Genomic DNA, 14,151 nt, shown 5'->3' on the forward strand with positions numbered 1-14,151 from the left:
CTCTGCAAACCCCATCTCTACTAATCTTTTGAACAGTAGGACTTAAAAAATAAGGTAAAAAGGCACAAATAAACAGCAGTTTGAGCCCTAACATTTATTTAGGACTTGCTCTGCACAGTCTGCAGTACATTGCAACAGACCTTGTAGAAAGACAAAACAGAAGGAATAGACTTTATCCCTGCCCAGAGAAAGCATGCAACCTAAAAAAGGAGCTTAAACAAATGCATATGCAAAACACATTATAAAATAAAGACTATTAAATAGAGCACAAGAATAACGAACAGTTGGAAAATTTTCCTGACTCAGACGGACTTGCCCACTATCCTGAGAATTTTGAAGACTTCAGATTATTCATGAGTTATAAGTTCTTTGTGCCCATGGCTATTCTACTCACAAGTCTAGTTACAGAGACTGTTGAACAATCATTTTTCAAACATAAAACAAGTTATATTACAGTATGCAATTGAAAAATCCAAATAACAGGTTGTTGTTTTTTTTCTAATGTTAGCTAGGAATCTGTTACAGAGCCAAGGAACAAATGACTAAATCCCCTAAAACCACACAACAGTAACTCATATTTAACAAGGAGCTTGAGATCAAAAGTTTCTGATCTCAAGAATCCAGCATGCCATATAGAGAATGCATAATAAAATGCATTTACACATGCACAAAAACCACTCTTCTCTGTGAGAAGTTCTAGGGTACCAATCATTAAAATACTGTCTATTTTGGCTAAAGTACTTCCTTTTTAAGACACAGCAAAGATTTTTTTTCCTCAAATGTTTTAAAAAGAAACCAGAAACTCTCAAAGCCTATTTATTCTATTCTCTTGGTTTGAAATCTGAAGCTATACTATAACCTTTCAGACCATTAAGTTATTCTTTACTATTATCAAAGTGTAACCTAATAAAGCACTTAATCTACAATCAGGTAATTAACAAACAAAAAATTTTAATTGTTATTCAGTAACTCCAGCAAAACTGTCCAGCAGATTTGGCAACAAAACATGGTTGGCTTTGGAGGAATAGAGTAATTTTGCTATTTAAATATTCTGCAATCTAAAATGCAGCACCAGAATGTAAAGGAAAAAAAAATCATTGTATTAAATTAGAACACTTCAATTATTGCCGTAGTTCTACTGCTTACCATTTTTGTGTCCTTAGAGAAGCTACTTACCCTCTCTGTGCCTCAATTTTTCCATCTGTAAAACAGGACTAGGAATACTTACTTTATTATATGTAAGGAACTAACAAGATGATATATGTGAAAGGGGTTTGTAAACTATAATGGCCGTATACATTAAAGGTGTCCGTATTTGTATATAAATGAAAGAGAAAATGGATATATAATGTTACTGATGTAATCATTAAGTAAACTCAGGTTAAGTGAATCCTCAGACAACTCTGTTCTATTTTTTACAATATGCTTAAGACCTGGATAAGAGTAAATCTCAAAGCTAACAATTATTTAGAAAAAGCCCTCTAAAAGAAGGTTTTTCAAAAAGTCTTTAAAAAGTCTTCTAAGATAAGGCTTTTTTTAATGCAAGTATCTTTCCAAACTCATTTAGTCACATTTTTTTTTCCAGCCAGAGAAAGAATCTGGCTAAAAGGCCATGAAAGCAGAGATAAGAAAATGGCCAAACTCCAAGATCCATGTGCACACTCAAGTTGTGAAGTTCCAAAACAACAGGAGCTGTATCTTTTTGAAGTAGACTTTATAAACTAATTTCCTTTGATTTCTAAGGAAATTCCTCTTGCCTTTGAAGATTTTATATAAAGTTATATATACTAAACAAAAATTTCCAAGAAATAAATAATATACATTAAGAAAATATGCCATTCTTCCAAGCATGTATTAGGTATTAATCTAGGCATTAATTTAGAAGATATCATTGCCAGTCTGGGAAACTCTTTTATGGCCTTCCATGGGAATAAACCTTTGGCAAACCTTTTGAACCAATAACATCACCAGTCAACCTTTCTGCATTAATTGGCATCTTTCCTATTCTTTGTCCAAAGTTTCAAGTTTCTGGCTCATGCTGCTTGAATCTGTAGAGATACTAGACACCATCCTTTCTCCACAAAAGAAAGCAGTGAGGTCTAACAACAATCCACTCCAAAATGATTCTGTCAAATATTAAAAAACGAGGATGCAAGTACCTCAAAGTTCTCCCTATTGACTATTAAACATTTCACAGTCGAACATTTCACCAAGGTGATTTTTTTTAGCTCTAAAGCTTAGATTCAGAAACAAGCGCAAAGCTGATGCATCTCTGGCTAGTACAACCATAAATAAAGAAAAGACAGGTCATCTCTAACTGAACTTTCTGCTGGACTTCAGCACTGTTTGTTACTTCTTAGATCAGTAAAATAAATTTAAATTTCTCCAAGCAAAACATGTAAATATACCCTTAAATGATTATGGAAAACAATGAACTTCCACCACTGTGACTTCTCTTAGTGAATCATACCTAAAATTGTCCTGTTTAATAAGCACTGAGTGGCTAGCATTGTGCTGAGTGTCAGGAGTGGTAATAAAAAAGCATGTGGCACTTCCTGCCTTTCAGAGGCTTATGATACAGATGAGAAGACAAGCCTTTTAGATCAAACAACTAGGAACCAATATAAGAAAGAACTTTTTTTTTAAAGCAGGTGTTGTGTAGCATAATAAACAGTTTATGAAGCTCTAAGGGCCCACCACAATCATTTTCTCAGAAGAGTGGCCCAGGCTGTTCCTTCCGCATAGCTGATGGCTTACAAAGCAAGAGAATACATTTAATGAAATCAACCTTATTTCCCTGGTCACAAAAGAATGGACCACGGATCATGAGCCAAGGTTATCACAGCAATTCTACCCAACTATATATATAATCAGATCTTCTTTCTACTTGGGGAGTCTCAATGAGCAATGCGTGAAAAAGACTAAAATGGAATTACTGGAGCTGCTGTTGAATCAGGAATGACGACAAGCCACTATTCCAATTCTCCATGAGGACAAGTGTACGTTCCAAGCTATGAAGCATAAGAGTTGGTTTATTAAATAATGGTATACTAAACAGTCAATAGCTACATCTACTTTTTTAGATATTAAAATATTTTGTTAAACACATGTCCAATTATACAATAAAACCACATGGTTTGCTTATTGGCTCTGTTAAGTCTGGTTTATACTAAGCAAAACCTTGAGGCATGAGAATCCCTATATTTCTTAAATTCTAATGTAATTGCACAGCATCAATTACAACAATTTCTGTCAATGAAATTAAGAGCCTAAATGAAAGAAAAAGTCTACATCTTTCTACACAAGAAATGATGCCACTTGCCTTTTTGATGAAACTGTTAGAATATTTTATATGGAAAAATGAAAAAAAAACTAAGCATGAGATCATTATGTCTTTCATTTTCATTTTAGCAAGAACAAAAAGAACAATCCAGTATTTAAGAATCAAATTCCTGTCCAATGACACAATTTATAGTCATGATGATAAAATTAACTTCCTTATCCCTACTGTTAAAACAAAATAAAGCAAGAAAGAAAAAGTGAAAAAGGATGCTGTCTCTCTCTAACTACTGTTATCTAGTTAAGTTCATGCTTATCCTCACTTTACCTTGATATAAAACACTAAGATATGATAACTCAGTAATTAGGAAATGAAAAACTCAAACAGAATGTGAAAGAGAGTCCTAACAGTTCTCTTAAACATGAGACTGTTTCTTCTACAACATCAAAGGATTGGAGGGAGGGTGATAAATAATTTTCTAGTAGCACTTTTCACAGCAAACTAATGAGAAGTAGCTTTTACAAATGCAAGAAACGCAATGCATTTATTTAAAAAAAGAACACCACTCATCTTCCTTTGTAAAAATACAGTCCCTTTAAGGCTAGGATAATTTTCTCCATAACAAGTACTTGTTCTCTTCCCTAGAAAAATGTTACTAGTCATGAGGTCAATCTGTGGCTGGACAATTGCTACTTTTAATGTATACTGTACTGTTTTCATCAAATAATAGAGAAATTATCCCAAACCTAAGAAAATATATTCAGCTACAGTGTTAAAAATATTCTTTTGTGGTAACTTCCATAACATATACTTCAACACATTCATTTTAACATCTATCAAGTCTCTTCTTCGTAGTGCTGGATCCCGTCTTAAAAAGTTTACTCCCCCCCCAACCCCCCACCAACTTTAAACATGATTGTGTCAACCCAAAGCTAATACTAAGTTCTGGTCAGCCAATACAGTTGGAGCCTTGCTGAAACCCTGTTCTCAGCTGCCCCCTTGCTGCTGAAAATGAACTTGGAGGCTGGCACAGTAAAGAAATATACCAACTGTGTCTGAGAGAATAGGCTGAACACAGGAAATTTTTGAGAAAAGGCAGAAATCATGAGATACCATCACTATAGTATTCCAAATCTCCTACCATATTTGATTAATAACTAAAAACACATGAAATGTTTGGTTTCCCTAATCTTCAAGTGTCAAAGTTCTCTGGTCCAAAATTCTGAGCTGCTAGATATTTATACCTTAGGAAAAGCATTGAGTTAACTGAGAATTTCAGTGACAGTGAGTGGTGACAATAATCAGAGAATGAATCGTTTATTGTTAGCATATGCTTATTTCTATCATACACTCTCTACATTCTTCAAAAAAAAGACAAAGAAAAAGAAAAACCTAGGATACAAACTACCAAGGAATTCTAATTCATTCATGTGTTACTGGATTAACATACAGCACTGTAACCGAGATATTCATATGGCAACTCTATGCAGAATGTATTTTCATTTTAGAGGAAAAGCAGATGGAATGAAAGTAAGCTATGCATTTTTTCCCCATTTAGTCTCACATTTGTAACATTCAAAAGTGCTCGTATAAACATTTACTTTTGTATAAGCTAACTGATTATCTTACACATTCTTCACTAACAAGAGTAAATGCTTGATGAAGGACAGAGAAAAGAGGGATAGAAAGTCTCAGGAACATAGCCTAACAAGACATTTTTATGTTTATACTTCTCCGTTGGTTATAAACAAACAATATGGCTATAGGGATAACAAAGAATAAAAATCAATAAGCAGCTTATATTTTCTAAATATTGCCTGACATCAACTCCACGTTCCTCTTCATAATGCTGAACAGCTCAAAATCAAGCTTGTATTATAGCACTTAGACTGTTCCACTCATACAATTTATTTTATATTGCTTCCTATCTCTCATATCTTTTTATCTTCCACAGCATTCAGCTCAGTGCCTCGTATATAGCAGGTATTCAAAAATATTTCTTTTATTCTTTCAAAGTGAACTTACCCTTCGAAACGACACAACATAAAACGTGTCTCCCCTTCTGCGGATGGCTTCAAAAAAGTCTTGATAACTTCTGGGTGAAGCATAATATACCTGTAGCTCACTCCCTGAGTTCCTGCTGAAGTAAGAAAATGGCAAAGTGTTCTTTAACTAATAAATTTCTATCCTCTCAAAAATGCTTCCCATTCTAAGGTAACATCTGAATTATAAGAATCTCTCTCAACCAAAATATTAGTAGCATTTTGGCAGTAATTTTTATAGCAACATTTTGAAAAGCTCAAGGTCAGTATATTTGTAAGATCCAATTCACTAAAGCCAAAACTCTCATTTCTGTATCAAGGCTCTCAAATGTACCAGTCAAGTGCATTGCAAAGCATGTAAAAAAAATAGAAGTACCAGAAAATAGATTTCTGCATTGGTTTGCATGATTTTAAAATTTTGGTAACATGAATTAAGTCTGAGGAAAAGTTATTTTTCACCATTCTGTCAAATCTGTGAAGGCGCACTTGTCTATGAGGCTGTGTGAAAGGTGAAAAGCACTTAGGATTTGGAAACAAATAGACCTGGCTCTGAACTCCTGCTCCACCTCTCAACTGGGTATTCGTGGGGAAATCAATCTCTGAGGAACCTCAGTTTCCTCATCAATAAAATGAGGGTAACCACATAAACCTTTCAGGGCTGTTACTGGGGTCAGAGATGTTAATACCAAGCATGGGTCCTCTTCCATGGGAGTCACTCAACAATTGCTAGCCATAGATATTAAAAGTACCATGTCAGTGCCTTGGTAAAATTATAACTAAAACTATAATACCTCAAAGCACATCTTATCCCAAAAGATATACTCAAATAATATTAATATAGTTCTTAATAATATTTTCAGGGTCTTTTATTGTTTAGCACAATAAGCCAACACCCAAAAGTTAGAGTTAAAAACAAATACTTCATTTTTCTTCAAAAAGAAAAATCATATATATTTCTTTCTTATATGTTATTTTATGTCTTCAATCAAACTTTTATTAACTTAAGAGGAGGGCAAGATTGACCTAAAAGGAAATTATAACTGAGTCATAAGAACTTCCTTTGAAATAATTTGACGTGCTCAAGAGGCCATCTCTGACTATAATATTTTGAATATACAGTCAATTCTTATTATTTATGGTAGTTATAGTCCTATAAAGTCAGTGCAAACACTGAATTAGCAAACACTGAACCATTCTCCTAAGGGAAATACAGGTTAGGTTCCTGTGAACGCTTAGTTAACAGCATCTTTTTTTCCCTGAATTTTTTTTTTTATTTTTTTATACAGCAGGTTCTTATTAGTCAGTAATTTTATACACATCAGTGTTTACATGTCAATCCCAATCGCCCAATTCATCACACCACCACCCCCACCCCCATGCCGCTTTCCCCCCTTTGTGTTCACACGTTTGTTCTCTACATCTGTGTCTCAATTTCTGCCCTGCAAACTGGTTCATCTGTACCATTTTTCTGGCTCCACATATATGTGTTATTATATGATATTTGTTTTTCTCTTTCTGACTTACTTCACTCTGTATGACAGTCTCTAGAGCCATCCACGTCTCAACAAATGACTCAATTGCGTTCCTTTTTATGGCTGAGTAATATTCCATTGTATATATGTACCACATCTTCTTAATCCATTCGTCTGTCGATGGGCATTTAGGTTGCTTCCATGACCTGGCTATTGTAAATAGTGCTGCAATGAAGATTGGGGTGCATGTGTCTTTTTGCATTATGGTTTTCTCTGGGTATATGCCCAGTACTGGGATTGCTGGGTAATTTGGTAATTCTATTTTTAGCTTCTTAAGGAACCTCCATACTGTTCTCCATAGTGGCTGTATCAATTTACATTCCCACCAACAGTGAAAGAGGGTTCCCTTTTCTCCACACCCTCTCCAGCATTTGTTGTTTACAGATTTTCTGATGATGCCCATTCTAACTGCTGTGAGCTGATACCTCATTGTAGTTTTGATTTGCATTTCTCTAATAATTAGTGATGTTGAGCAGCTTTTCATGTGCTTCTTGGCCATCTGTATGTCTTCTTTGGAGAAATGTCTATTTAGGTCTTCTGCCCATTTTTGGATTGGGTTGTTTGTTTCTTTAATATTGAGCTGCATGAGCTGTTTATATATTTTGGAGATTAGTCCTTTGTCCATTGATTCGTTTGCAAATATTTTCTCCCATTTTGAGGGTTGTCTTTTCGTCTTGTTTATGGTTTCCTTTGCTGTGCAAAAGCTTTTAAGTTTCATTAGGTCCCATTTATTTATTTTTGTTTTTATTTCCATTTCTCTAGGAGGTGGGTCAAAAAGGATCTGTGATTTATGTCATAGAGTGTTCTGCCTATGTTTTCCTCTAGGAGTTTGATCGTGTCTGGCCTTACATTTAGGTCTTTAATCCATTTTGAGTTTATTTTTGTGTATGGTGTTAAGGAGTGTTCTAATTTCATTCTTTTACATGTAGCTGTCCAGTTATCCCAGCACCACTTATTGAAGAGGCTGTCTTTTCTCCATTGTACATCCTTGCCACCTTTGTCATAGATTAGTTGACCATAGGTGCGTGGGTTTATCTCTGGGCTTTCTATCCTGTTCCATTGATCTATGTTTCTGTTTTTGTGCCAGTACCATATTGTCTTGATTACTGTAGCTTTGTAGTATAGTCTAAAGTCAGGGAGTCTGATTCCTCCAGCTCTGTATTTTCCCTAGAGACCGCTTTGGCTCTTCAGGGTCTTTCGTGTCTCCATACAAATTTTAAGATTTTTTGTTCTAGTTCTGTAAAAAATGCCATTGGTAATTTGATAGGGATTGCATTGAATCTGTAGATTGCTTTGGGTAGTACAGTCATTTTCACAACGCTGATTCTTCCAATCCAAGAACATGGTATATCTCTCCATCTGTTTGTATCATCTTTAATTTCTTTTATCAGTGTCTTATAGTTTTCTGCATACAGGTCTTTTCTCTCCCTAGGTAGGTTTATTCCTAGGTGTTTTATTCTTTTTGTTGCAATGCTAAATGGGAGTGTTTCCTTAATTTCTCTTTCAGATTTTTCATCATTAGTGTATAGGAATTCAAGAGATTTCTGTGCATTAATTTTGTATCCTGCAACTTTACCAAATTCATTGACTAGTTCTAGTAGTTTTCTGGTGGCATCTTTACGATTCTCTATGTATAGTATCATGTCATCTGCAAACAGTGACAGTTTTACTTCTTCTTTTCCAATTTGTATTCCTTGTATTTCTTTTTCTTCTCTGACTGCCGTGACTAGGACTTCCAAAACTATGTTGAATAATAGTGGCGAGAGTGGACATCCTTGTTCCGTTCCTGATGTTAGAGGAAATGCTTTCAGTTTTCCACCATTGAGAATGACGTTTGCTGTGGGTTTGTCGTATATGGCCTTTATTATGTTGAGGTAGGTTCCCTCTACGCCCACTTTCTGGAGAGTTTTTATCATAAATGGGTGTTGAATCTTGTCAAAAGCTTTTTCTGCATCTATTGAGATGATCATATGGTTTTTATTCTTCAGTTTGTTAATATGGTGTATCACATTGATAGATTTCCGTATATTGAAGAATCCTTGCATCCCTGGGAGAAATCCCACTTGATCGTGGTGTATGATCCTTTTAATGTGTTGTTGGATTCTGTTTGCTAGTATTTTGTTGAGGATTTTTGCATCTATATTCATCAGTGATATTGGTCTGTAATCTTCTTTTTTTTGTAGTGTCTGGTTTTGGTATCAGGGTGATGGTGGCCTCATAGAATGAGTTTGGGAGTGTTCCTTCCTCTGCAATTTTTTGGAAGAGTTTGAGAAGGATGAGTGTTAGCTCTTCTCTAAACGTTTGATAGAATTCTCCTGTGAAGCCATCTGGGCCTGGACTTTTGTTTGTTGGAAGATTTTTAATCACAGTTTCAATTTCATTACTTGTGATTGGTCTGTTCATATTTTCTATTTCTTCCTGGTTCAGTCTTGGAAGGTTATACCTTTCTAAGAATTTGTCCATTTCTTCCAGGTTGTCCATTTTATTGGCCTAGAGTTGCTTGTAGTAGTCTCTTAGGATGCTTTGTATTTCTGCGGTGTCTGTTGTAACTTCTCCTTTTTCATTTCTAATTTTATTGATTTGAGTCCTCTCCCTCTTTTTCTTGATGAGTCTGGCTAATGGTTTATCAATTTTGTTTATCTTCTCAAAGAACCAGCTTTTAGTTTTATTGATCTTTGCTATTGTTTTCTTTGTTTCTATTTCATTTATTTCTGCTCTGATCTTTATGATTTCTTTCCTTCTGCTAACTTTGGGTTTTGTTTGTTCTTCTTTCTCTAGTTCCTTTAGGTGTAAGGTTAGATTGTTTATTTGAGATTTTTCTTGTTTCTTGAGGTAGGCTTGTATATATAAACTTCCTTCTTAGAACTGCTTTTGCTGCATCCCATAGGTTTTCGATCGTCGTGTTTTCACTATCATTTGTGTCTAGGTATTTTGTGATTTCCTCTTTGATTTCTTCAGTGATCTCTTGGTTATTTAGTAACGTATTGTTTAGCCTCCATGTGTTTGTGCTTTTTACGTTTTTTTCCCTGTAATTCATTTCTAATCTCATAGTGTTGTGGTCAGAAAAGATGCTTGATATGATTTCAATTTTCTTAAATTTACTGATGCTTGATTGGTGACCCAAGATGTGATCTATCCTGGAGAATGTTCCGTGCGCACTTGAGAAGAAAGTGTAACCTGCTGTTTTTGCATGAAATGTCCTATAAATATCAATTAAGTCTATCTGGTCTATTGTGTCATTTAAAGCTTCTGTTTCCTTATTTATTTCATTTTGGATGATCTGTCCATTGGTGTAAGTGAGGTGTTAAAGTCCCCCACTATTTGTGTGTTGCTGTCGATTTCCTCTTTTATAGCTGTTAGCAGTTGCCTTATGTATTGAGGTGCTCCTATGTTGGGTGCATATATATTTATAATTTTGTTATATCTTCTTCTTGGATTGATCCCTTGATCCTTCCTTGTCTCTTGTAACATTCTTTATTTTAAAGTCTATTTTATCTGATATGAGTATTGCTACTCCAGCTTTCTTTTGATTTCCATTTGCATGGAATATCTTTTTCCATCCCCTCACTTTCAGTCTGTATGTTTCCCTAGGTCTGAATTGGGTCTCCTGTAGACAGCACATATATGGGTCTTGTTTTTGTATCCATTCAGCAAGCCTGTGTCTTTTGGTTGGAGCATTTAATCCATTCACGTTTAAGGTAATTATTGATATGTATGTTCCTATGACCATTGGGGTTTGCCTTTGTAGGTCCTTTTCTTCTCTTGTTTCCCACTTAGAGAAGTTCCTTTAGCATTTGTTGTAGAGCTGGTTTGGTGGTGCTGAATTCTCTTAGCTTTTGCTTGTCTGTAAAGCTTTTGATTTCTCCATCGAGTCTGAATGAGATCCTTGCTGGGTAGAGTAATCTTGGTTGTAGGTTCTTCCCTTTCATCACTTTAAGTATATCATGCCACTCCCTTCTGGCTTGTAGAGTTTCTGCTGAGAAATCAGTTGTTAACCTTATGGGAGTTCCCTTGTATGTTATTTGTCGTTTTTCCCTTGCTGCGTTCAATAATTTTTCTTTTTCTTTAATTTTTGCCAATTTGATTACTATGTGTCTCAGCGTGTTTCTCCTTAGGTTTATCCTGTATGGGACTCGCTACGCTTCCTGGACTTGGGTGGCTATTTCCTTTCCCATGTTAGGGAAGTTTTCGACTACAATCTCTTCAAATATTTTCTCTGGTCCTTTCTCTCTCTCTTCTCCTTCTGGGACCCCTATAATGCGAATGTTGTTGCGTTTAATGTTATCCCAGAGGTCTCTTAGGCTGTCTTCATTCTTTTTCATCCTTTTCTCTTTATTCTGTTCCGCAGCAGTGAATTCCACCATTCTGTCTTCCAGGTCACTTATCTGTTCTTCTGCCTCAGTTATTCTGCTATTGATTCCTTCTAGTGTAGTTTTCATTTCAGTTATTGTATTTTTCATCTCTGTTATTTGTTCTTTAATTCTTCTAGGTCTTTGTTAAACATTTCTTGCGTCTTCTCAATCTTTGTCGCCATTCTTTTTCCGAGGTCCTGGATCATCTTCACTATCATTATTCTGAATTCTTTTTCTGGACGGTTGCCTATCTCCACTTCATTTAGTTGTTTTTCTGGGGTTTTACCTTGTTCTTTCATCTGGTACATAGCCCTCTGCCTTTTCATCTTGTCTATCTGTCTATGAATGTGGTTTTTGTTCCACAGGCTGCAGGATTGTAGTTCTTCTTGCTTCTGCTGTCTGCCCTCTGGTGGATAAGGCTATCTCAGTTACAGCATTTTTATCAACTGATCAATATTGAACCTTTTTTTATGTGTTTCTATTTAAAGACACCTTCTTTAACAAATCCTGTTCACTCATTAACAGTGAACTCAGAGTCAATAGCACTATAACTCATGCATGAATGAAGCTTACCTAACATGTGTATTTTCTCCACATGGCACAATACAGCTTTCTCAAGCTTATGAACACTAGGCAGCACTTCAGTACTATGCTTGGGGGCCATTTTAAAGGAAGAATTCACAAGCAAAAATCATAAAATGTGAAAAATATGGCACTAAATAGACCTCAAAAAGGACAACTGTTTACAGTATGAGAGCTGAAAGAGGAAGGCAAAGTATTGCTTTGTTAAACTTTTGGGAATGCAAATGACCATGAAAGCACTTTCAGTATTGATTTTGGGGGTACAAATAAATTTTTGCAAGTAAGCGGATTCATAAATACAGAATACATGAATAAGGAAGGTCAACTATAATTCACTTTAAAACATTTTTTAAAGACTATTTTTTAAATAGCAGTTTCAGGTTCACAGCAAATTTGAGAGGAAGGTACAGAGATTAAAAACATTTTTAACTAATGAAGAAATAATATACATATATTTTTAAATATACACATAGTAAGTTAATGAAATATTCTGGTTACAGAGAACTGTTAGTTTCTACATATATCTGAATTATCTATTTCTACAAGATAATGATGAGAACAAGTTTAAGATGGAAGAGAAGTGTGTATTTCAACTTTACTGAAATCCTAGGTATTTAAAATTCCTGGGACCTCCCTGGTGGTCCAGTGGTTAAGACTCCACGCTCCCAATGCAGGGGGCCCAGGTTCGATCCCTGGTCAGGGAACTACATCCCACATGCCACAACTAAGAGCCCACATGCCGCAACTAAAGATGCCACACACGGCAACGAAGATCCTACATGCCACAACTAAGACCTGGAGCAGCCAAATAAATAAATAAATAAATAATAAAATTCCTTAGCCAAGAGCTTCCACACTTTCTTACCTGATACTAGTCGTTTCTGTGTATTGGACAGCCATAAGCTGAGAATTTGAGCCCTGTTCCAGAGCACCCTGAAAGAAAAAAAATGGTTAGATGTCATATAATGAAATTATATGAAATGCTTCCTACATTGACTCATTCTACATTTACTAAACTTCATTAAAGCATCCATAAACTTTGTTTGGTTTTTTTTTTGGCTGCTTTGGGTCTTCATTGCTGCACGCAGGCTTTCTCTAGTTGCAGTGAGCAGGGGCTACTCTTCGTTGCGGTGCATGGGCTTCTAATTGCGGTGGCTTCTCTTGTTGCGGAGCACAGGCTCTAGGCACATGGGCTTCAGTAGTTATGGTGCACAAGCTCACTAGTTGTGGCGCACGGGCTTAGTTGCTCCACGGCATGTGGGATCTTCCCAGAGCGGGGATTGAACCCGTGTCCCCTGCATTGGCAGGCAGATTCTTAACCACTGTGCCACCAGGGAAGTCCCCATAAAGTTTTTTTCATGAATATACTGACATATTAAGTTCACATAACTAAACACCAATATAGAAATTAGAACTCTTTTGGTCACATTCTGGGCTGAGAGATGTGTCTTACAGACAGTAAGACATTTAACACACTTCCCACAAAGATTAAAGAAATAGCTCAAAAACTTAGTCCAAGTATCAAAAGTTTTATGACCAAGTCATACAAGTTATTACTGAACATATAACAACTTACATTTGTCTAAAATAATTATTTTCCCAATGAAAATTTCCTGAAGTATGAAAGGTCCATAATGAAACTAGATCCTATTGTTTACTGAGGTAAACACAAAGATCTTCATGCTTAAATACACCTGTGGACTAATCCATCATTAAAGAGATCTCATCAATGATTCTTGGCCAGAGAACAGTCCAATCTGGAACCATTAGTGGTCCACACAGACTACACTGGAAACCTGTCTTCCACATAGCACCTGCTTTGCACTATGCCTTCTTATATACCCCAGCAGCTTTGTAAGCTGATCTTCAAAAAGTTTTATAAGAGTATCAGAGTTCAAGAGCACATTACCAATTATTATGTTAGGAAGTGACCTTACTATTACCCTGTCAAACAGTGACTTGAATAACTGTTTAATCATAAGATTACTAGCATTTGTTCATAACTATATCCATCCATCCTTCCTTCAGCAATCAAACTTTCGTAGAGTGCCTACTACATGTACTGGTGCTACAAAATTTAACATTTGACTTTCGCCCTCTAGAAGCTTGCAGTTTAACTGGGAAGACAGATATGTGGAAATGATATAATGTGATGCTAAAATAGAAGAATATACAAAGGGTTAAGGGAAGAGAAGAGGGAACAATTTTGTTTGGTGGTAGATGGAACCAATATGCAGGGATGAATAGAGGGCTTCCAATTTCTGGCTCTGTAACAAGTCAAGGGTCTAATTTTATGAAAATCTAATGTCGGTCTTACATATAGTAAGTTTAAAAATGTGTTAAACAAAAATAAAAAGAGCACA

At 35.7% G+C, this 14,151-nt stretch overlaps 1 protein-coding gene and 1 non-coding gene across 4 annotated transcripts in view; one reads left to right on the forward strand and one right to left on the reverse strand.

Annotated features, from left to right (window-relative positions):
• ATF6 (activating transcription factor 6) overlaps nt 1–14,151 on the reverse strand; it is a 224,163-nt gene that overhangs the window by 122,144 nt on the left and 87,868 nt on the right. For 2 of the 3 annotated variants that reach the window (XM_061183179.1, XM_061183181.1), the window contains 2 exons: nt 12,654–12,721; nt 5,306–5,420 (listed from right to left, as the gene is read on the reverse strand). In XM_061183179.1, coding sequence (XP_061039162.1) covers nt 5,306–5,420; nt 12,654–12,721 — 183 coding nt within the window. The remainder of the gene's footprint in view (nt 1–5,305; nt 5,421–12,653; nt 12,722–14,151) is intronic. The other variant, XM_061183180.1, reaches the window with a different exon arrangement.
• TRNAW-CCA (transfer RNA tryptophan (anticodon CCA)) lies at nt 12,420–12,492 on the forward strand. Its single transcript has one exon. It is a non-coding gene; the product is annotated as a tRNA-Trp (tRNA).

This window comes from Eubalaena glacialis, chromosome 3, assembly GCF_028564815.1.
Source record: "Eubalaena glacialis isolate mEubGla1 chromosome 3, mEubGla1.1.hap2.+ XY, whole genome shotgun sequence".
In the NCBI taxonomy this organism is placed as follows: Eukaryota; Metazoa; Chordata; class Mammalia; order Artiodactyla; family Balaenidae; genus Eubalaena; species Eubalaena glacialis.